This window comes from Vanacampus margaritifer, chromosome 4 (assembly GCF_051991255.1).
Source record: "Vanacampus margaritifer isolate UIUO_Vmar chromosome 4, RoL_Vmar_1.0, whole genome shotgun sequence".
Taxonomy (NCBI): Eukaryota; Metazoa; Chordata; class Actinopteri; order Syngnathiformes; family Syngnathidae; genus Vanacampus; species Vanacampus margaritifer.
Genome location: NC_135435.1, coordinates 21,662,319 through 21,685,521, shown reverse-complemented (window position 1 = coordinate 21,685,521; position 23,203 = coordinate 21,662,319). Strand labels below are relative to the sequence as shown.

The following is a 23,203-nucleotide window of genomic DNA, read 5'->3' as shown; positions in this document are numbered from 1 at the left end:
CACCCGCCGATGAGCGGGAACGCGCGTTTGGGGGGCGCAGGGGGGAGGGTGCGAGTGTTGGAACGCGGCCAGCAGTGGCCGGAAACGAAGTCCGTGGCATCATCCCCAATGCTTGAAAGTAAATGTAGTGTTCGTGTGGGGGATTTTGCTTTTGTGATGTTTGTACGCCACATTCACACAGTGTAGTGTATAAAATTATGCCTCCACAATTATTATTTTTTATTTTTTCACACATTAGAAGCAGCTTGCTCAGATGTTAAAGTGGTGAGCTCCACTCTCGGATATCAAAGAAATTAAATTGGTACTTAAAATTGGTCCAGCAGTAAAAGGGGTGGGATACAACATACTCCAACATCACAATCTTCCTCTCTTTTTTATTGATTTATGTTGCAGCAAGATCTGTGTTGGTTTTGAAGCAACGTTGCTTAAATCCAAAGTCAGACCACTTGTTGCAGGTTTTTTGTTAGCTTTCAATTGTCTTCTAAATTTCCAGGCATTATTCTTGACCCCCTTCAACTAGTCACATGAGAACTCAACTGGCTCAATAGATAACAAATTAGACTTTTCTCTTGTGTTGATTTTCTTATTTGGAGCAGCAAGACTCTTATTAACCCTGGAGAACCCAAGAACCCTTTTCTTCTTTGGAAAATTATGAATTATACATTAAATGACTGCTATAAGTTCACTGAACACCAAAATATATGTTTTTTCAATTTTAACCCTTTTTTTCAACTAGCTCAGAGTTGCTAATTTATCAAAATATATATATATAACGTACTCCTAGGCATTCTGCAACATGATATGAAATAGATTAACAAAAAAATAAATAAAATTTACCATCTGATGGTTTGCTGAGAAGATGGTTTTGTTTGAATTGATTTCCAGCTCAACAAAACAGCATGTTGCCAGCCATCTTGTCACCATCACTCTGGCTCATGTAAGTGTAATATTCATCCACTAGATGGCCCCATGCATGGGTCAGAAGTGGCACTTTGGACTTTTGAAGTTAAATTTGTAAAAAAATAAAAATAAAAAAAAAAGGTCTTTGTTATTTGAGTAGCAGAATTTATAGGGGCCAAATATGACCCCGTGGGTTCTCCAGGGTTTTAATATTGGAATTTTTTCTAGTTGATATTTATTCTTTGATGGGCAATATTCAAAAATCCTCTCCGCTCTACACCGATGCATGTTGAATGTTTCAAGGATGGTGGCACTCAGGTGTATCTGGTCCAAGTAGGGCAGAGTCACAAGCTTTAGCACTTTTCCATAAGAAGCTTAGTGGCAGACAATCCTCTTCGGTGCAAAACTCAACTCACTTCCACCAGGACAAATAAATACCTGCTTGAGGCACACACCAAAAACATCTTCTCTGAGGTAAGAATCTTGTTTGTTGTACAGTATATTTATTGTGTACCACTATTATGCGGTGTGTATGTTATTGAGGGGACATTTGGAATTGTGTATCAGTGCACGTTTACACTGATAAATGTCTCATTAGTGCACAAGTTCATGCATTACATTGTATACTAAAGGATAAATATGTGGTTGGTTGCTGCTAGTGAGCACAGTTATAGTGTTAACTGATTAATTAATCACAAAAAAATATCGCATTAATCATAAATTAACGCAGCTTAATCGCACTATTCATTTTGACCATAGATTATCATTTAGCGTGACAGCGGATGGCTACATTTAAGGTAGAACAGGTTGTTTTAGCAATAAACATAATTACATGCATTAAAGTAAAGCATTTAATAAATGTTTGTGTATCACATTTAGAATGTTTGTTCATGTCAAAATATTGGGGTCATTTTTTTTAAATGCGAGTAATTAACTGATTAGAAAACGAGGAGAATGAGTGTGTGCAGTGGATCAAAAAAAAAGACGTCCTCATAAAATTAAATGTCAAAAGAATGAACACATAACCAGTGCTCTTCAAATTTGGCGGGGATTTTTTTGGGGATAAAAAAAACGTTTTCTTTAAATTAAGCGATTAATCATAATTAATCAAAATTCTAGAATGTGATTAATCTTATTTTAAAATGTAATCGTTTGAGAGCTCTAGTATGTACTAATAATCGGTTATTATATTTAATTTTATCTAAAAAACTGTTTTGGGGTTTTATTTTATCAGAAATAATTTGCTGATTATGTCTGGAAATGTACTTTAAAAAAATAAATAAATACAACTGTCTGTTACTTGAGCTAATGCAGTCCAATATTCCTCATTGATGAATTTTCAAGATTTATGAAATGTGTATGATAAAAATTTTGCTATAGTGAATAATTATGATATAATAAATAACGTACAAACATGATAATTGCTCTAAAATGTAAATAGTAGAACATTACTAAATGCTACATTATTACTTTTTTGTATCATTGCCTTGTTAATGACAATGTTTCTTTGCTTGGAAACTACATGATGAAAAATACATTATGGAATTAAATAGTGAGCGTGCAAAAAAACATTATATTCCTCTTCTTTCTTTTTCTTTTTTTTTTACAATATTTTTTTTGTCTGTGCTGCTCCCAGAATAGCAGTGTTGCTCTGCTGCAGGATCAAGCTTGACTAGATTACCAGCTACTTAATCTAAATTCCGCGCACACACACACACACACACACACACACACACACACAAGGGCCAACACGTGGTACAAAAATTAAAATGGACCATAAGAACAAGAGCCAACAACATGTTGTCATCTATTGTTTGCTGTGTGTGTGTGACAGGCAAGTGTGTGATCCCAAGTGCAGTCATGTGCGACCAGACATTCGTAGCGGTCACCTTTGGCCCTTGCGAGAGCTGCGAAAAGGCCAGCCCCCTCATGAACATCTACATCAAGACGGAGCCCATCAACTACTGCTCCTTCTGTGTGGAGATGGTAATGCAGTCACAAGTTCCATCTGTTTGACTGGGATTGTCTGGAAAAGAATGATCTGTGCGCAGTGTTTTTGCTTATCATAGTGTTGTCATATATGACTTACTGACAAATAAAATAGAATAAAAATAAAAATACCTGTAAAGCCCACATCAAGTGCTTTAAAAAGGAGATATGACTCCGTGTGCAAATGACATTTTCATGGATGTAAGAAAAGATTATTGACAAAATGAGTAAACGTCTGTTTCGCTTACATCAAGAGTTTTAAAATGAGATATGAGTGAATGCGGTTGGTTTCAAATTGAGTTTGGCATTGACATGTTTTATTTTAAGTGTGGGATCATTTTAGGATTTTTTTTTAATATAAATTAATTCACTGATCTGTAAAGCACTAATTAAGGGCTTTAATGTGAGGTATGACTCCATGTGGTTTGTTGCGAGTTAAAAAGTCGGGGCTCTTTGTACTCATCTGGGCATTGGTAGAGGATGCATGATGTAGAAATTATTTTTATTATTTCACACTCCACAATGTACCTTTAAACCGATTTCAGTATTTTCTACTCATTACTTTGTCAAAAAATAAATAAATAAATAAAAACGTTGTCAAAATTGACTGAATAATTTGGGGCAAATGTATTCGTTTAACGCCAAATACGCTCTATCTAATTTGAACAAACACATCAAATCGTTTATATTTTTTGTTGTTGTTGTTTGTCACTAGGCCTACATAGTTAATTTAGCTTTTTTTTTTATCACAGCACTGGTTTCACAATGTTGGCAATGTGTGGTGATGCATTGTTTTGATGACATGCCGTATTTCGAACAAGCTTCGCGTGATTTTGTAAAATAAGAGGAAAGCCATTTTGTGTACAGATAATAGCAGTGTCATGTTATCAAAACAGGTATTGTATAACTTTTCTACATTAAGCTACATTTGATTAGCCTGCTAGAATAACTGTTTTGTTATATTTTTACATTCGGTATTTTTCCCTTTATTTTTTTAAATTTTATTTAAGTACAGAGTGGGTACTTTTTCCAACTCTATGATAGTTTAAGTGATAAACACACGCTTCAATTTACGTACACACGGCGTAGCGTGAGTGGCACAGGTGGGGGGCGGGGCCTTCAGAACGGAAGGGGGCGCGCGTGTGGTCACTCGTCAAGTGTCGCGCGCACGCACCTTGAGCGGCACCCGCGCGTGCACGAGCCTCGTGTAGACGCTGTTGTGTTCAGTCTGACCACAAGCATCCCCTTTCGCGCTTCTCCTTCCCATTTCCGCCATTGAACTTCCTCTCGAATGTGTTGCGTGTGCTGATTGTGTGGTCGGACGTGCGAAGATGGCGTGCAAGGGGCTCCTGGCGGGTGAAAGTCTGGCCTCGCTCAAGAGGGAAAGTGACAGTTTGAAGACGAAGTTGGACGTGGAGAGGAACAAGCTCAACGACGTCGAGTGTAAGTGACGCCGAACATTTCGACACGTTTGGTTTATAAATGGAGACGCTACATCTGCACTTGTAATTTAATGTGTACCGTGTTTGTTTGTAGTAAGCAAAGTGGCGGAGAAGGTGGAGGTGTTGTCTTCTCTGTCAATCAAGACCAGACGTGTGCTCAAGGGTCACGTCAACAAAGTGCTGTGCATGGACTGGTGCAAAGACAAGCGGCGCATAGTCAGCTCCTCGCAGGTACACGCAAAGTACACACCTGTACAGTGGAACCTGATTAATCCAAGTCTGACCTATAGGAAATAATGTAAATCCAATTCATCCGTACCAGACATCTGCAATTATTAACAAAAACTCATTTTACTGTGTGTTATAAATATAATTGACTAATGAGGTGGATAAATGCTGAAAAATAGCAACGCCTTCAAAAACTTAAAAAAAATTTTTTTTTATTGTCCTTAGCTACAACTTCTTCCTTGAATTTTATTATGGCATTTGGAACTTTTTTGTTAAAATGTTTCAACTGACTGCAAAGAATATTCCACAATTTAAGGCAATGACCCTCCCTGTCTGCTCAGCAACATCTGTGCAACTAGGGGTGTTGGAAAAAATCGATCCGGCAATATATCGCGATATTACATCGCGCGATTCTCGAATCGATTCGATATGCGGCCGAATCGATTTTTAAACATTCATTTTTTCTGAGAATATTCAACAAAACGTCTTACTTGGGGTTAGGATTCACACAATAAGCATGAAAGAATGTTATATTAATGGAACATTAAGCCTTAATATTTTATTTCAGTGCTGTTCAAATATGAAACGGACTGCAACCTGTTTGTTAAATGCATTGGCTCAGTTATAAGCCTGAATTTCAAGATCAATAAATATATTTTCATACAAATCTTACAGTGTACATGTACAAGTTTACTGATTAGTATTTTTTAAATTTGAGTTAAAAAAAATTTGCGATAAACAATTTCTAGATTTGTATAGGGATTAATCGGTATCGAATTGAATCGTGATACCAATCAAGCTGACGTTCCACTGTGCATTATGTATATGTATTGAGGGAGTGTGTGTTCACACTTGTGTATTTTTGTCATGTAGGATGGTAAAGTGATCGTGTGGGATGCATTCACTCTCAATAAGGTAAGTGGAACTATAACAAATGACAAATGCTTACATTTTCTTCTCCCTCCACTATTGTGCCATTTCATGTGACTTTATATTTATTTGAATTATAATAAAAAGTAATTTATAAATGTGCTTAGATATCATTGGATATTACTCAAGTGTGTGTAGAACATGCGCGTATGTTTGCGTGAAAGTTTTTTTTTTTTTGCTGTCACTAACATTTGTTGAAACTTGCTCAACCATAAGTTTTATGGGTTTGTTCATGTGACATTGGAAAACTCAGCCATGATTGATCGTTACCACACGTGATGTCATTTTCAGTCGACAGCAAGTGGCCAAATGTGTTTTTAAGGGTACTTTAAATTAAAGAAATTAATTGTATATCAAAAATAATGACATTAGCAAATCAATTCTAGACAAAATATTTACTTCTCACTATTGAAAATGGCTAAATGAGTCAAGTATCCCTTTAAAGATTTCTTGTTAACTCATTCACTGCCATTGACTGACATAGACGTAAAAAATTCATTTGAACTATTTCTATTAGCTGAACATTTTTTTCCGCTTTTGTTAACAAGAGTATGAAAACCTAGAATGTTTTTTATTGTACATTTAGAACAGATATAAACTTTGCGATTAATCGTGAGTTAACTAGTGATGTCATTCAATATTACGATAAAAAAAATATATATCGCCTGACGCCCCTAATTTTCAATATATTTTCTTTTCTTTTTTAATCGCGTCAGGCAATTAAAATGTTTAATTGTAATTAATTGCATGACTTCAATAGTTAGCTCACAATTAATCGCACATTTTATATCTGTTCTAAATGTACACTATTTTTTTTCTAGGTTTTCATACTCTTGTTAACAAAAGTGGGGAAGAAAATGTTAAACTAATAAAAATAGTTCAAATTAATTGTTGACGTCTATAGCTGTCAATGGCAGTGAATGAGTTAATATTCAATAATAATAAAAAACGTTTTAAACTGTATTACCTAATCAAAATAATTTAACTAACCACTATTAAGACAATTATTTTACATTTTTAAGTCATTTTAATTGAATTATTCACTTTTTTCAGCATATTAAAAATGACATTGAATTATCAATAAATAAAATAAACATACAACTAGTTAATATATAGTGTGACAATGTTTGTTGTGTTGTGACAATTGTTTTCCTTATTTTTGTTGTTAATTAGCCGAGTTGTATTCTATTGGAGTGCAAACATGCCCAACAGCAATTATGCTTTCACATAATAAACACAAATCTCTACAAGGGTTGCTGATTGCTAAGCAAAATTGCATTCAATATTATTTTTCGAGTTGGAAATGTGGAATGAGCTGCGTGTTATGTATGTTTAAAAAAAAAAAAAATTAAAGAAGCTTCCACTGGCACATGAAAACATGCCACAGCAAGATCACGTGTGCACTTAGAGAAGCGCATGAACGTAAGAACATAATCCTCATGAGTACTCCGCACTGACATCTTTTCTCTGCAACTTCATACCAAAAAGCTCCGCGTGTTTGTGGGTGCTTTTTTTTTTGTTGTGTTTGTTTGTATTCTAGGAGCACGCCATGAGCCTGCCGTGCACGTGGGTGATGGCGTGCGCGTACGCTCCCTCAGGTTGTGCCGTGGCGTGCGGGTGTGTATCCGTCTTGAAACCGTCGTTTGTCATTCGAACCCTGGCTTGAAATCTTAAAGGGAAGCTTGACTCATTCGAGCCATTTTCAGCAGTAAAAAGTTAACATTTTGTCTATAATTAATGTGATAACTTCATTATTTTTCATGGCTCAGTTTCATGACCAAACCCAAAAAACATGTGTGAGCCATGATTGGTCGTTACCTACTTCCTCAGGACAGGTGATGTCATCTTCAGTATACAGAAAGTGGGAAATGTAGTTTTTAAAGGTATTTATTGTACATGGAAAATAATGAAGCTATTACATTAATTATATACAAAAAATGAACTTTTTACTTCTGAAAATGGAAAATGAGTCAAGTATGCCTTTAATTCGAATCCCTAATCCTCTTTTGAAACCATAACCCTGTCTTCAAAGTTGAACTCTAATTGACACACTTGAAACTTGAAGCCCTCATTTTAAAACCCTAATCCTGCCCTGAAACACTAACCCTGGTTTAGAACCATGAGCCTTTCCTTGAAACCTAATCTTCTCTTGAAACCCCAATTTCAAATTATAACCCCCATTTTGATGCCATAATCCTGTTTTGGAAGCCTAATCTGCTTTTGAAACCCCCATCTTGGCACCTTAACCCTGATTGGGAACCTAATTTGAAACCATAATCTTACAAATTTAACTCTGGATTGAAACATTAACTCTAACTCCGTTTTTAAAATCCCAATTTTGCATGCTAACCATAATTTCATCCTAATCCCAATGATAGAAACTCTAAACGTACCCCCAAACCGGAATTTGAATCCTTAATTAAAACCAGATCTTGCTTGATAGCCTAATTTTGAACCCCAACTCTTGTTTGAAACCGTAATCATGGATTAAAACCCTAATTTGAAATTTTCATTTTAAGGCCGACTTTTGCTATAAAACCCCTAATTTGACATGAACCCCTGTTCGAAACCCTAAATCACCTTCATTTTAATCTTTTATTTTAAACCCTAGGAACCCTAACCCTAAAACTCCAATCCTTCTTAAATCCTTCATTGTGTAAACCCGAACCTTGTCTTCTTGCAGAGGCCTGGACAACAAATGTTGCGTGTTCCCGCTCTCCCTGGACCCGAGCGAGAACCCGGCGAGCAAGAAGAAGTTGGTGGCCATGCACACCAACTACCTGTCAGCTTGCACCTTCACCAACTCTGACATGCAGGTGAGCGCCATTTTCAGTGGAAGCCTAAAATTCCAAACCCGTCGCACTCGTCACTTGCCTCGCATTTCACTTTGAATGAACTCGAAGTGATTATCGTTCATCACAAAACATTCCGTCACCTCACGTCGCTGTTCTTCAAGCGCACGCTTTGGTTGACGACATATTCGCCGTCGTCGGGTGAGGTGAGCGTGATGAGCGGGCGACAGAGGAGACAAAGGTCCTCACTTGTCAGTATTTTTAGAACTCCAGTGTCTTTTATCTAAGAGCGAGTGGAACATTGTGACTTGAGGGCACTCGCCAAGCACATGAGGACAGTCTTTATGTCCCGCTAAGTGGAGCTCCAGGCTGAAAGCTTCACACACGGCTCACAAAGAATCTATTCATTTTCATACTACATGCGTGACCGCTTCCATATTTATTTTCACACACACTCCGTGCGGAATCCCTCATGTCGGATCAGCGCGCCTCCCATCTGGTCTGGCGTCGCTAATTGTGGCTTACTGATAATTGCGCCGCGTTGGCGCTGAAACCCGAGCTTTGCCGTCGACGCAAAACAGGAAGTGCGTTTCGGATTGGTCATCCGGCGGGAATTCTCTAATCTGCCGGCCCGCCGGGACCGCTGATGCGTCTCTTAAGTGCTCGTCGTCTGTTCTTCGTCACACAAGCTGCTCGTGTTGTCTCTTTAGCATGAAAAACAATATCGAGAACAACATCTATCAGAATCACATTACACATTTTATCCTAAAGCAACACTTGGGAATAAAGTGCTTGAAAACAGGAAAATCATTAAAAAACTTTTCTTAAAAACTCATTCACTCCCAGCCATTTTCACTGAAGCAACCCCCGTTGCTCCCGGCTCTTTTACTAGGTTTTGAGTGATTTTGCTAAGCCCACAGAATATTCTGTTCTGCTGCTATAAAAACATACCAAAAGAAAGATTTGAGTCTCTTCTTTCATCAGGAAAAAAAGGATTTTTCTATCTGTTTCTGTTTTGCAGCAGTTAGCATTAGAATATAGCTACGTTTCATCATTATTCACAAATCTGCCTAGAACTGTGGGTAAATCGGCTTGTTTGCAACATGGCCCTGGTTGACCTCTTCTACTCTGCTGCCACCTGCTGGCCGTTTTTTAAATAACTTCCATTGCTTCAACCGTTTTGTGCAAGTTGAGAGTCTGCATCAAAGCCTTCTGTATGCTCTAGCATAAAAAATGTATAAATACGTCATTGGGACACTTAAAACATTTAAAATAGAACATATTTATACGTTTTGGGGAGCAAATGAGTTCATTAATGGTTGAATTAAAATGTATTATTGTTAGTTATTTTAATTTGGTGATTCTTTGAAGTACCACTAGAGGGCACCCACCTATGAGAATCACATTTTGTGAATCACTCGCATTAAAAAATAGTAGAGTATAATAAATGAGAGATTAATAGAGTGACTATTAAGTAGTTTGTTGTGATTATTATTTTAAATGTGTCATTTTAATTTGTTGCATTAGTCTCATGCCTGTTCAGATGGCGATTTGACGTCAATCGTCTCAATCAATTTTGAGGATAAAAAATGTATTTCACTGTCAACATTTTAATGTAAAAGCTTCAAGAACCACTTGCTGTCATTTTTTTTTTTTTTTACTCCTCTAGACGGCGCTCTTGGTTTAAAGATAAAGGCTAGTGCAATGTTTTTATGTATTACATCTTTAAACCAAGAGCACCATCTAGGGGAGTAAAAAATTTTTAAAAAAAAGACAGCAAGTGGTTCTTGAAGCTTAATTTTCCCATCACTAGAAGGGTTATTTGGAGTATATAAAAATAATAATAATAATAATTCTGCCTGGAGAATGTGTTCCATTGTTGCTGTAGCTCAACATCCTGTACATGACTTAATGTTGTTGCGCTTTATAGTAGAGATTTAATCAAAAGGTTTGCGTGTGTGCTTTCTAGCTCCTTACTAGCAGCGGTGACGGCACGTGCGCTCTGTGGGACGTGGAGAGCGGACAACTGCTGCAGAGCTTCCACGGTCACACGGCCGACATCTTGTCCCTGGACCTGGCCCCCTCGGAGACCGGCAACACTTTTGTCACCGGCGTAAGCCACGCACGCAGATTGTTTAGCACGCGTCGTTTATACATGACAACAACCGTCACGGTGTGCTGTGCGTGTTATCAGGGCTGTGATAAGAAGGCCAACGTGTGGGACATGCGCTCCGGGCAGAACGTCCAGTCTTTTGAGAACCACCAGTCTGACATCAACTGCGTCAAGTGAGTGCGCACACATTTGGTATCGGCATAAAGGAAGTGAAAGTTGAATGTGAAAACCGATTGATCGGTTGCTACTCCCTTCTGGACTATGTACGTATTCAACACAGATCAGTGAGACAACTGTTGAAATGAGTGTGTATCAGGGGCGCGGCCAGAAAACAGCGAAATTCATGCCTAAGTATTAAAAATAAAAACTGTTGATTTTACACATTTATTTGTTCAAAACACTGAACATTAAAATCAATGAATAACATCATGGACTAACATATGCTGATATTCAGGCAATTGGTGTGTATCAATAAAAAGGTTACTTGAAATTATTTTTAGTTAGTTGTAATTTTTTTGTTTTACTTTTTAAAGTCCTTAAGATTAAACCTAAAAAGAACAACACTTAACATAAACACTGGCATTGTCAGTAACATTGACCCTGTAGATCCAGTAGATGGCGCTGTTTTTTTCCCAGCCCATTATGATTTTATTTTTCAGTAGGGAGCAAAATTATTTGCAGCACTTATAATTAAAGTGTTTTTACTTCACATAACTTTATGTTCTGGCCTAGTGGGCATTTTATTTTTATTTATTTATTTATTTATTATTATTTTTTATGGTGACCTCAATTCTCCCTAGCAACAAATAGCCTGGTAAATGTGAACAGGAAAACTAATCTGAGTAATTTTGGTGGATCCAAATTGTTGTGAGTTAATGAAGTCACAAATGTTTTCTCATTCTTTGTGGGATTTAGAACATTGCCGGGAGATACGTTTGAATTTCAGGAAAACATTGAGTAAAAAAGTAAAAGTACTTCAGGTTTTGTGTGAGGTTGGTTTCGTATAGTCTGCGCTGGTATCAGTTACAATAATTTGATCTTTAATGTTAATATAATTTGCATTCAGCCCTTTGGTGTGTTCAGGTACTACCCCAGCGGCGATGCGTTTGCGTCTGCCTCCGACGACGCCACGGTGAGTCAATGTGATGTGTGTGCGTGAAACCTTGCTCACGTTTGGGGGAAAGTTTCCATTAGTCATTAGCAGGAAGGAAAGTGACACGGCCTTATTCCTTATTCATCCGTCTCCATATTAGTTCGCTTTTCATATTGCTCCTGTTCAAACACGAGGTTTTTTTTGTGATTTAGAATGAAAAAAAATTATATATGTGGCACAACCTGATTTATTTTCGTATCTCCTATTTTACTTCACAAAAAACACAAATTTGGACAGTGGTGTGAAGATTTTTTTTTTATCTCCACTTTTTGTCTGCCAGCTATTAAAATGTATCATATGTTTACGTTTAATGAACACGTGGTAAATCTCGTTTCAGTGTCGCTTCTACGATTTACGCGCTGACCGCGAAGTGGCCGTCTACCAGAAAGACAGCATCATCTTTGGCGCGTCTACCGTGGACTTCTCTCTTAGTGGTAAATCTAAAAATAAAAATGTTTCCTTTCTAATGAACCTCATCACTATTTGACTCTCGGTTCACACTTCCTCTTCCTTCCTCTCAGGTCGCTTGCTCTTCGCCGGCTACAACGACTACACCATAAACGTGTGGGATGTCCTGAAGGGAAACCGCATTTCCACAATGTACGGTCACGAGAACCGCGTCAGCAGAGTGCGCTTGTCACCGGACGGCACGGCGCTTTGCTCCGCCTCTTGGGATAACACCTTAAGGGTGAGAAACGCTCACACACTCCTCATCAACACACACACACGGTATACAACAGAAGTGGGCTGTGTGTTATCTCATGAAAATTATTAGCTAATTGATTTATTGTAAATAATCCAAAATAAATCAGTGTTTTTTTCTAATGCAGATTTGGGCCTAGACTCTACGTGCGAGCAACGGGAATCAACAGTAGCGCTTATATAAACCTTCAGTGGGACAAAGAAGCAATCAAAATAAAAAGCTAAAAAAAACAACAACTCATAAACGTATAGGTTTCATTTAACACTAAGTGGTGGGGGTGTATTCTCATAATTTGATGTCATCTAGTGTGTCAATGGTGACTCATTTCAAACGGGTGGCTTTGTACATAAAAACAATGTACTGTACATTTTGAGTATGAAACGGGACGATCATCACTTTGTCTCTAATTGTATTTATTCTAATTCAAACGTTGTCTTGGATGTACTTTTTCTACCAAGTATCTCATTTGAAACTGTCAACGTCCAATCGGCATTAAACACAATTGTGTCACCAATGTGTGTGTGGTGTTCAAAGATGTGATATTAATTTCATGACTCGATATACACTCACATATTTAGAAGCAAGAATTGAATGCGATCCATTTATTTATGTATGTATTTTGTTTAAATCGTTTTAAAGGAACATGCAATCCATACCATAGTGCTAGCAAGAGCTGATATTCAATCTCGCTAAGCCTCTTGCCGTGCACGATTTTCAAAAGTAGCGTTTGTTTGACTCAAGACCTGCTATTGATCTTTTTGTCCTTTTGACACGTCTTGGATAGGTTTAAAGGTCTTGAGAGTTTTGTCGGGCTGTTTTTCAAAACCCAAAATTCAGAAGTGACTTCAGGAATCTCATTCGTGTTTGACTCGCTGTTTTTCGGCATTCAAAACGAATGTTAGGTGGGAAAGTACCTGGTGTTGGGGGGGGGGGGGTTACAGAGTGAGAAGGCAAAAAAAAAAACAGCAGATGTATCAAACTACCTGACTGTTTGCCTTCACTTATTTGACTTCAGGACAAACATCATGTGTTGTTCTCTTCCACTTCCTCATGCTGTCCACTCAAGCCGATCACATTGTGTACACTGTTTGGGACACATTCATTGTCAATGAGTTTGGGAAACTCAGCCCAACAAGTCCAGGAAGCGATCTATTATTTATTGGCTATGATAGTTTTATTCATTTTCTCTTTGATCAAACTTGTGTAGAATTTAATGTGTATAATACTGTACATAAATTAACAATACATATTCTGATATAATTTGATCACCCTCAACTGTATCTATAAAGTCATTAGTGCAATAGACAACCTGTTTAACTATTGATTTAATCACTTTCAGAAGATTAGATTAAGTCACATGATGCTGATTCAGTCATTGTATAAGAGCCCCCCTCCCCCCATTCCAAAATGCTTGGTGCATATTAAGAAAATACACAAATTCCAATTTAAAACACGCCATATTTTACACACATAAATACATAAAATATATATTTATACATTACATATACATTTTTACATTTAAATTATTTTAATTAGCTTGTTTCATCTTAATGTTGTCAGTTTTTCTGGGGAACACCTTAACCCCCCCTCTGCATATTCTTGAATAAAATATTTTTTAAATAATTATAACAAGAATATGCTAAACCATCACATTTGAAACCTGTTTTACATTTTAAACAAATCTATTAAAAAACATAATTGCATAAACATAAAACTGCTGGTGGATCGGAGTACTACTTGTATGATTAGTACTTCATTTCGATAATGTCAAGTTACGACTAACTATAAATTTCATAATTTCGTCTCTGTTTCAATGTTATCAACTTTAGCTAATCTGCTAATCTAAACTGCACCTCCTGTATTTATTTATTAATTTAAATTATGATTGAATACAGAAAATCACATCAGCAAACAAAATTTATATTTTCACTTTTCAGTTTCACCGGCTTTGTGCCTCTTTTTTGAAAGGGGGCGTTTTAAGCGGAAAAATAGATGACGTCACAAAGAGCCCCTTTGACCTCTTTGATATCCTTTTATCCCCGGCGTAACCTGCGTGGGCGGAGTTATACATAAGTGAGTCATTCGGCCCTTCCTTGCTGAATCGGCCCAACGTCTCCTTCCGCTGCCGGGTTTTCTGCGCTGCACAGAGCCGTTTCATTATCGCTGGGAGGGTAAGTGCTTTTATTTTCAATTATATGTTTCTATATTTGTATGTCGCTGTATCTATGATGGTATGTTGTGTATTTTGCGACATTAATGCGGAGTCAATGTACGCAGGCGCCACTGCTTGGCTGAGTTTTTAAGAGCCGGCGTAGTGAACTGGGTCCTTTGTGTCGTCCATTGCTCTGGTAACACATCAACGGCTTGCTAGCCTTGTGGCTAACCGGCGAGCAAATCCCTCAAGTTCACCGGCACAAACCTTGTCTTAACCGGGGAGGTTAGGTTGTGTTTTGTGTGTTATTAGCCTGTGTTTTATAGGGAAGTTGCGCGGTGAAACGAGTCGTATTAAGGTCCCATTTATCACCCGGCTTCAGCGTTCAAAACCCGTTTGTAACGAGCCGTTAGAAACGGTTGACGTAGCTATGGACGCAGTCATAATTTTCCTCGGGGGAAGTAGAAATTGTTTTCCAAAAATATCAAGTTCCATCGGTTTTAATTGGTTTTATCTCGAGGCTGATGTGGCACACACTGCAGAAGCTCCTCTATTTACGACGACGTTCCGTTGTTACGTTACAACGGGAGATATAATTTGAATGTGTACGTATGTCAAAATGTACGTAGTTCGGTAACTCATTCGGGAAATATTTTTATGAAAAGCATTTATTGGCCAATATTTTACCTGCAACCGGCTGCTGTCAACGTTATGCAACTTTTATGTCTGTTTAAAGCACATCATGTGACAAAATTAACACACCATGACTGTCGCTAATGCGGTAGTTAAATCAGGATTTCTGTAAATACATGTACTAAAAATAACACAAGGCTGAAATATTAAACAATAAAATGAAAAATGTCAAGTGTGGCACTTTCCCACCTTTTAGGTAGTGGTGTTATAAACATAGGACTCTCGATATTTGACTTACTGTAACAACTAGGGGTGTGCTAAAAAATCGATTCTCATTTAGTATGATTCAATATCTATTTTAAATGCCCCCAAATCGATTTTATTTAAATTTTGTTATACTGTCTTCCCTTTGTTTGTGTGTGCCTTTTTATTGGGAGCGCTGTTCATGTTGTACCCGGTTTGGCCACTGAGGGGCAGTGTGGTTCTACACGGTCTAATACACTGTTAAGTTGTAGCCACATTAGAGAGTAGAAGGAAAAAGTCATGATCAAGTTATTCCAATAAAAGTTGTTTTTTTGCAGTGTGGAGCCGTTCTTTTGAGTGATTAAAGTGCCGCGAGTATTAGCATTAACGAGTCAGACTGGAGTAGATCATTACGATTCCTTGAACATCTATAAATTGAAACAAAAATCATTGTCAATCAAATCATTTTGAATCAAAAATCGTTTGTAATCGAAAATCGATTCTGAATCGAATTGAATTGTGAGACATTCAAAGATTCCCACCCCTAGTAACAACCCGCCTCACTTTTGGCAAATAGTGAAAAACCACAAGTAGTTGAGCCCCCTAAATGTTAACAATTATCATGATGGTTGAAAGTGCAAATGAAGAGGCTTGTTTGCTCGTGCCTTTGCAGAACATGTCGTCCCGTGGGCTGTGGAAAGAGAGCCTGGCCCTAGCCGAGGACTACATCGGCCTGTGCTGCGTGGCGGACCCCGGCGTGGCCCCTCCCCCTCCCAGCGAGGCGGCCGCCACCATGAGGCGCGTGGGCCGGCACGCCGAGACGCTCAACGAGGCGTCCTTCCGGAGCCTGGCGCAGACCTTCGTCAGGCAATGCGGGCCGGACCTGTGCTCCGGCCTCCGGAGGGTGATGGATGAGATGGTGAGCGACGGACTCTTGAACTGGGGGCGGGTGGTGTCCCTCTTCGCCTTCACGGGGGTGCTGGCCAGGATGCTGCGGGAAGGCGGCGAGCAGGAGGAGACGGCCGCCGCCGCCGCCACCACCAAGTTAGGGCTGGACCTCAACGAGTGGCCGCAAACCTGCAGGAAGCTGGCAGAGACCATCGCGGACTTCCTGGGCGAGGAGAAAAAGGAGTGGATGCTGGAGAACAATGGCTGGGTAGGTGAAGTGCAACCAACAGGTGTTGAGAAGACATATCAAAGATTACAAATGGGATGGCGTTGAATTTCCGCAATGGAGGCAAAAAAAAACTTGAGTGCCGGTTTAACGGTCAGCTTGTTTAAATGTCAACCATTTTCACGCAACGGCAAGCCAGCGTTTATTTGCTCAGTATGAGATTGGCATCAAAATATTTGGAGAGATCTTTTCATTGCGTTGGTTGCTGATTGTCAACGTTGGCGCTCGAGCGGCTGCTCCTCGTCAAACGGGACCGACCGCATGTCAGCTGACCAGCACAACATCTTAGGATGATTCTGCAGCTTCGTGTCTGCTACTCGTTCCCAAAAAGTTGTTGGTGCGTTCTGCCCTCAAAACTCATTTTAGAAGCTCAAAGTTCAATTTGAAAAACTCGCCAAAACATTTTTATTTTTTTTAATGCCTTCTACTTTCAGGTTTCCAGTGGTAGTTCCTTAAAAAAAAAAATTCCCCAGGTGACTTTAAAGTGTGAACATTAACCAAAAACGTCTCGTCACTGGAAAGCACCCAAGCACACATTTGCACGTTGCATTTAAAGGTTACACACACACACACATTTATTTATTTATTTATTTATTTTGCTTCATGTTCAGACGGCACTGTTGACAGACTGCTTGTTGACACGCACAACAGTTTTTCTTCTACAGGAAAATGTTCTATATTTGAACCGAGACGCCTCATAAATAGACTTTTATAGGCACACTGGGCTGGCTGTTTTGTGAATGGGATCACTCGTGCGCGCTCACGCACACACATGCATGCACGTGCGCGCCTCCTGTGTTGAGTTGGCAGCTGCCTTCAACTGCCACAAAGGCAACTCGGCCACATGGACTTGAAGTTGTGTGTGTGGCCAAGTTGTGTAGTCATTGTGAGACAAAGCAGCAGCTGTGCACACGACGACAACAGGTGGACGTGCTATTTGTCTTCTTTTTACCTGCACTTTGACTCCAAAATTTTTGGTGCTTATTTTTTCTTTTCTATTTTTTTTTTTGCACAAAAATTTGAACTTTGGGCCTCCCTAAAGCAATTGTTTGTTTTTGATAATATTGTGTAACTTTCGCAGTGTGAAATTAGGAGTTGTTTGTTGTGCTCCTACAACTTTTTTTTTCTCCTTAAATTTAGTTTTACCCCCCCTTTCTAATATTGCTTTATTCTCATAAAGTTATGACTTTTTTTTTGCTTTTATTTTTGTTTTTTCTTGACATTGATTTTTTTTTCTTAAAAATTTTCAACTTTTGTAAAAATAAATAAATAAAAATAATTAGAGGGGGGGGCACTCTTACTAATCTCACCAAAATATTTTCTTTATTTCCAGTATACTCCTGCAAGAATACCACTTTATTCTCACAAAAGCATTTTTGTAATATAGCTAATTTATTCTCATTAAAAAAAGGATTACAACTTTATGCTAAAAATATCCCCATAACAGTAGAACTATATTGTTTTGTTTTTTTAACTCTATTTTTAGTTTTTTTGGGGGTTTTTTTTAAAGCAAAATTATTGCTGATTTTACAAAATAAAATATTACTTTTGTTGCAAAAGGATGGAGATTTTTTTTGTTACTTAAATACATTGTGATTAAAATAATATTGTAATATTACAGTCAAATGTTTTTTTTCTGTTACTTTACATCTATGTAGTAAGTTTTCTCCCCTATAATAATCCAACTTTACTCTTATAAAATGAAAGTTTTTTTTCCAATCAAAATATTTGATGTGTGTGTGTGCGCGCTTAAACACGTGTGTAAAATGAAGGTTGATTTTGAAGATAGGAAACAAAAAGTTTTCATTGCGCCCTCTGCTGAGTTTCGACCGCCATCCCACCTTCATAAAGTAACTCCACATGACGTTGCAGTGATCAATGCTGATCTCCATGTTGTTTTTGTTGTTGTTGCAGGAGGGTTTCTGCAAGTCGTGCAGCAGACAGTCGGCTCAGGACGCGTCCATGAAGACGGCGCTGTTGGCCGCGGCCGGCGTGGGCCTCGCCGGACTCACCTTCCTGTTAGGCCGCTCCTGTTAGGCTAACTTGGTCTACAGTTGGGTTGGTTGAGTTTTGTCCCCGTCGGCACAACATTTCATTTTCTCTGGTTTGCTAACATCAATGCTGCGCAATCAGGCAGCCGAATGTTTCAACACGCGCGCACAAGTGTTGGTCTCTTGCTCCACGCGATTGTACAACTGATCCGGATGCCTTCTTGACACACGTTGGAGCCAGCGGCCGGAAACACTTTGGTCAGTCTAGACTCTGCTACAATGTGTAAAATAATTAATATATTATATTTATATCAAATGAATCCCTTTTTCTAGACTGACGTGCGTTTGTTTGGATTGTTTGTTTTTGGATGCGTGTGGTTGTGCGTGTGCACTGTGCAGTTGTGTGTTTGTGTCAGGCCCGGTCAGCAGGGCTGGCATGGCCATTTAACAAAATGGTGCTATGTTTGAAATGTTTTTTTTAAATGTCGTTTTTCTTAATGCCAGGGACCAATGGAATTTCAGAACAAGCACCCAACAACCTATTTTTACATTATTTTGCTTGTATTTATTATTTGTCACTGTTTGTAATAAAAAATAAAATCTCCATTGTAGTTTTTCTGCCTTTTTCTCAAACTTGTTTTTAATTGCACGTGATGAGTTATTCATTTGTTTACACCTAAATAAAACGTTAGGAGTACTTAATTGTGAGTTATTCCTAAATTTTCAAGTAGCCTACTTGCATTCGAGCCATACGTTTTAAAATGCTTGAATTTGCAAGAGCGGGATTTAAAATAAAATGTTTTGTGCCAGTTAATGACACCGATCTACAAAGATGTTCAATAACAGGTGTGAACTGGAAGGAGCTTCCTGCAGAGTACAGAATGATGTACAGTACTTCTTCAGCACCCACCTCAACTGCCGAGGCTAGCGCTTTTGTTATTTAATATTTCCATCACAACATAAATCTGATTCCATCCACCTTATTTAATTGTTCAGAAAAACCAACGTGAAGCGTATAACACACGATGTACTGCAATTACGCTACGTTACATTCGCCATACGGTGGCGCTGCGCTACAACTTTGGTGTTAAAATGGGGGTCACGTGTTTCGGTGGTGACGAAAGCGCCAACAGCAGTCTTGGTTAAAACAGCGAAATATACTCAAAAATACAAATGATACTACTTAACGTTAGTTTGAGTTGAGATTATTGTTATGTTTTGTGTTATAGTTACGTTTAGGATTAATAGTTTTTTGTTTTGTTTTTTAAGAAAGAATTTGAGGTCACGTGTTTCCGGCTGAGCTCCACTCGCCCATGGTCTGGCAGCAAACTAGTGTAGAATTTCTGACACAATTTAAATGTTAAACATTTGGTACTTGCTGGGAAGACACGCTACAAGTCACAACCTGGATTCGAACAGGAATCATAGAATTCTGAGGCAGATATTTTAATAAATTGCTTTTAAATGACACTTTAGGTGGGATTGAAACGATGTAGTCCAATGAATGAGGCGTTAGAAATTCGTTTTAACCCACTTAAAGATTCATAATAGTTAGGAATGTTGAAATGTTAGCACAAAATTAAATAAACAGACTTCACTGTAGTGGAAAAGCTGCAGTTTATTTGACTGAATGAAGCTTCAAGACTTGCAATATTTTTCTACTCCTCTAGATGGTGTTCTTGGTTTAAATATAAAGACTAGTGCAATTAAAATTGATTGCATTTCCACTGCATCTTTAAACCAAGAGCGCCATCTAGGGGGGGTAACAAAAATATTACACGTAGTTCATGAAGTTTCATTTGTTTATCACAAACGGAACCCGTGTTGAATCACATATTTCAAATATGTTGTGGTTTATACAAAGTGGCCGAAACATGATCATATGCAGTGCTATTTGTCTTTCCCCACCCTTTATAAATTATTGGTCCTGGTTTGAGCAGAAATCATGATAGCGAAGCTTTGATCCCAAAGCAAAAATGCACTTGTTGTTGTTGTACCAAATTAGAGCAAATTCCTTGCATTGCGTCCCCTATTACTGATTAGATTAAGCGTAAACCAGACAGCCACGATGGGAGCAGTTTCCACAGACTCCAGATCAGCCGACGTCCTTCTAGGGCATCGTGTGTCACACTCTTTTTCCGTTTCAGCGTGAACAGTCATCAAAAGAAGGACGGTCGACGTCCGGCCCCTCGGAGGCTTTCCCATCATGCTCTGGTGCTTCTCTTCTGCGGGCATGATGATACGGACAACCAAAATGTCAAATAGCAGGAGAAGAATACATTATTAAGAAAGGCCACACATTCTAATGACACTTTTTTAAAATGTATTCGTAAAAACACTAATCAGGGGGTAGAGCTGGAATGGATTAATGGAATTTCAGTTCGTTTTAATGGGGAAAATTCATCAATACTCACAAACTGGCATCCCAAAGCTAGAGATGGGAAAATGAAGCCTCATGAAGCACTTGTGATATTTTTTGACTCCTCTAGATGGCACTATTGGTTTAAAAAGGCAGTGGAAATGTAATACATTTTCATTGCACTAGCCTTTATATTTGAACCAAGAGCACCATCTAGAGGAGTAAAAAAAATAGTAAAAGTGCATCATGAGGCTTCATTTTCCCATCTCTACCCAAAGCACTATCAAATAGAAATGCCGCCATCTAGTGGCAATAATGTTGAAGTGAGCTGAAGAACATCATGTAGTAATTTGCTGTCACCTTGTGGCATCTATAGGCAATTAGAAAACCTTTTTTTCTGGGAGGGGGTCAATTTTGCAGATTTTCTGTTGGTCGGGGAACATTGTAGACTGAAATAATCATTTTTGTCTTAGTTAACTCACAAATTGTCGGTGTGAAATCTTCAACAGTTTGTGGTTGAATCTATTATTCCACAAATCGACACACATCTGAAAATGAAGCATAATGAAGCATTTGCAATATTTTTTTCCTCCTCTAGACGGTGCTCTTGGTTTAAATATAAAGGCTAGTGCAACCAGGTTATGCCAGAGAAGTCAAAAACATATCACAAGTGCTTCATGAATCTTCATTTGTCCATCACTAGTGGAAGGGTATTATTTAATTGTTCAGGCAAAGCTAGACGAACACAGATACATAATTTGTAGCACATAAATAATCATTTTCCAGACATTGAACAACTGCATTAGTTTATTGCGTCTATGTGGCGCTCTATGATATCAATTTGAGGAAGTTTTGCTTTGTAATGTCACTCACCATTTCATCTTCCACTTAGTGCTTCATGGATTTTATGTAGTCAACGATCTAGGCAGACAGGCACACACACAAGTGTAATTAATTTACTGGAAGCTCTAAATGACTTAAGAATTCTGTGTGTGTGAATATGACTCACATCTTTGTCATTTGGAAAATGCCCAGTATCCAACTTGGAGTAGATACGTTTTCCATTCACCGACACCTCAAAACTCTCTGAGGGCAAAGTAATTATTATTGTTATGCAGCTCTTTTATGAGCCCTGTAAGGCTCTATGCATCCTCTATGAATGCATTGAAATAAAGGGATATTTTGTGCTGATCTTAAACAGTAAAAGTAACAAACATTATTTCAGTGTTTATAAAGTGCATCTGGAGTGTGACAAGCAAGCAAAGTAAGTCCTTTATTTCTAAAAAATGTTTGAGTGTACGCGAGCAATTCTGCCGCACTATTATGAGACGGCGAGGCTAATTTAGCTGTTCATGGTAGCGCTGCAGTATTAGCGCGTATTAGCATTAGCTAAAAGTGTTAGCAGCCTTAGCTTCTGATTATGATGTTTGAACATTGTTGGCCCTCAGGCTGGGTATTTGTGTTTGGCTACGTCATGCGGCAAACTAATTTGGCTAATAAAATTAAGTGGCTTGATGAAGAATTGTTGCATTTTTAAATTGTTATAATAAATAAAAAACATCTCCTTGAAGAAGAGAGGAGAGAACTGCTGGTTGGTCGACATGTTTGCCATTTGCAACACGCCCACCTTCCAGCACCACAAAGTGAAAGAGACACAAACAGGAAGTCAAATAGAGGCTGAACATCTTCAACTTGATTTTCTCATGCCGGATGCCATTTTTACCCCTCTGGGCTTTTGAGGCTGCCTCATAAAATGCAAGTTGGATCAGCAACATTTTATACTGTTGCTACGCCGAATGTTTCATATCGGCTGATTTGAATGCGCGGCTTCAATTCCCGCACAGTAAATGTGAAAGTTTGTCTGTTTCTATGACTAACTAGCGACCAGTCCAGGGTGTAGTCTGCCTTTTGCCCAGTGAGCTGGGATAGGCTCCGCCTCTGAACAGGATGAAGTTTGAAGCACAACTTTGGCATTCTGTTTTATATTAACATACATTTTACATCAGATATACATCAATTCATTTTTATAACAATTTCAACATTTTGAAATTAATAAGCAACACATATTAAGTAAAGATCGTTTGATAACAACTTACGAATAAATACATTTTATATGTAGTTAAAAAAAAAAAAAAAACTCTGTTGAGATAAGACAAACAAACAAATTATCCAATAAATATAATAATTAGTTTTAATAATAAAAAATAAAAAAAGTCAAATACTTCTCTGGCCAACTGCCTTGGTTATGCTGATGCCCGGGCACTCCTTCTGTAGCACGGCTGCAAGGTGGTTAGCCCTAGAGCCATAACCTCAGGAGCCGCTGTAACAATACCATCAACACATTGTGAACCTTTCCCATCACCACACAACAACAAAACACTTCCTGAATTTAAAAGGAGGG

At 38.3% G+C, this 23,203-nt stretch overlaps 2 protein-coding genes across 3 annotated transcripts in view; one reads left to right on the top strand and one right to left on the bottom strand.

The window, feature by feature from the left end:
- Positions 1–1,281: 1,281 nt before the first annotated feature.
- Positions 1,282–19,054, top strand: LOC144051112 (guanine nucleotide-binding protein subunit beta-5b-like). 2 transcript variants are annotated; one of them, XM_077564916.1, is made up of 14 exons: positions 1,282–1,374; positions 2,735–2,886; positions 4,221–4,332; positions 4,426–4,562; positions 5,433–5,474; positions 7,030–7,106; positions 8,173–8,305; positions 10,251–10,394; positions 10,476–10,567; positions 11,478–11,526; positions 11,885–11,981; positions 12,069–12,235; positions 16,324–16,434; positions 18,367–19,054. In XM_077564916.1, exons 2-14 carry the CDS (start codon positions 2,761–2,763, stop codon positions 18,487–18,489), a joined length of 1,410 nt encoding a protein of 469 aa, XP_077421042.1. In that variant the 5' UTR covers positions 1,282–1,374; positions 2,735–2,760; the 3' UTR covers positions 18,490–19,054. The 2 variants fall into 2 exon arrangements, with proteins under 2 accessions (XP_077421042.1, XP_077421041.1); XM_077564915.1 differs by lacking the exons at positions 16,324–16,434; positions 18,367–19,054 and adding an exon at positions 12,378–12,764.
- A 987-nt stretch (positions 19,055–20,041) lies between these two features.
- The window catches only part of trpm7 (transient receptor potential cation channel, subfamily M, member 7), a 45,816-nt gene continuing 42,654 nt past the window's right edge, over positions 20,042–23,203 (bottom strand). The window contains exons 43-46 of the mRNA XM_077562829.1: positions 23,025–23,122; positions 21,812–21,888; positions 21,676–21,723; positions 20,042–20,668 (exon numbers count right to left, since the gene is read on the bottom strand). The gene's annotated coding sequence lies outside the window, so the exon portion shown is untranslated. The remainder of the gene's footprint in view (positions 20,669–21,675; positions 21,724–21,811; positions 21,889–23,024; positions 23,123–23,203) is intronic.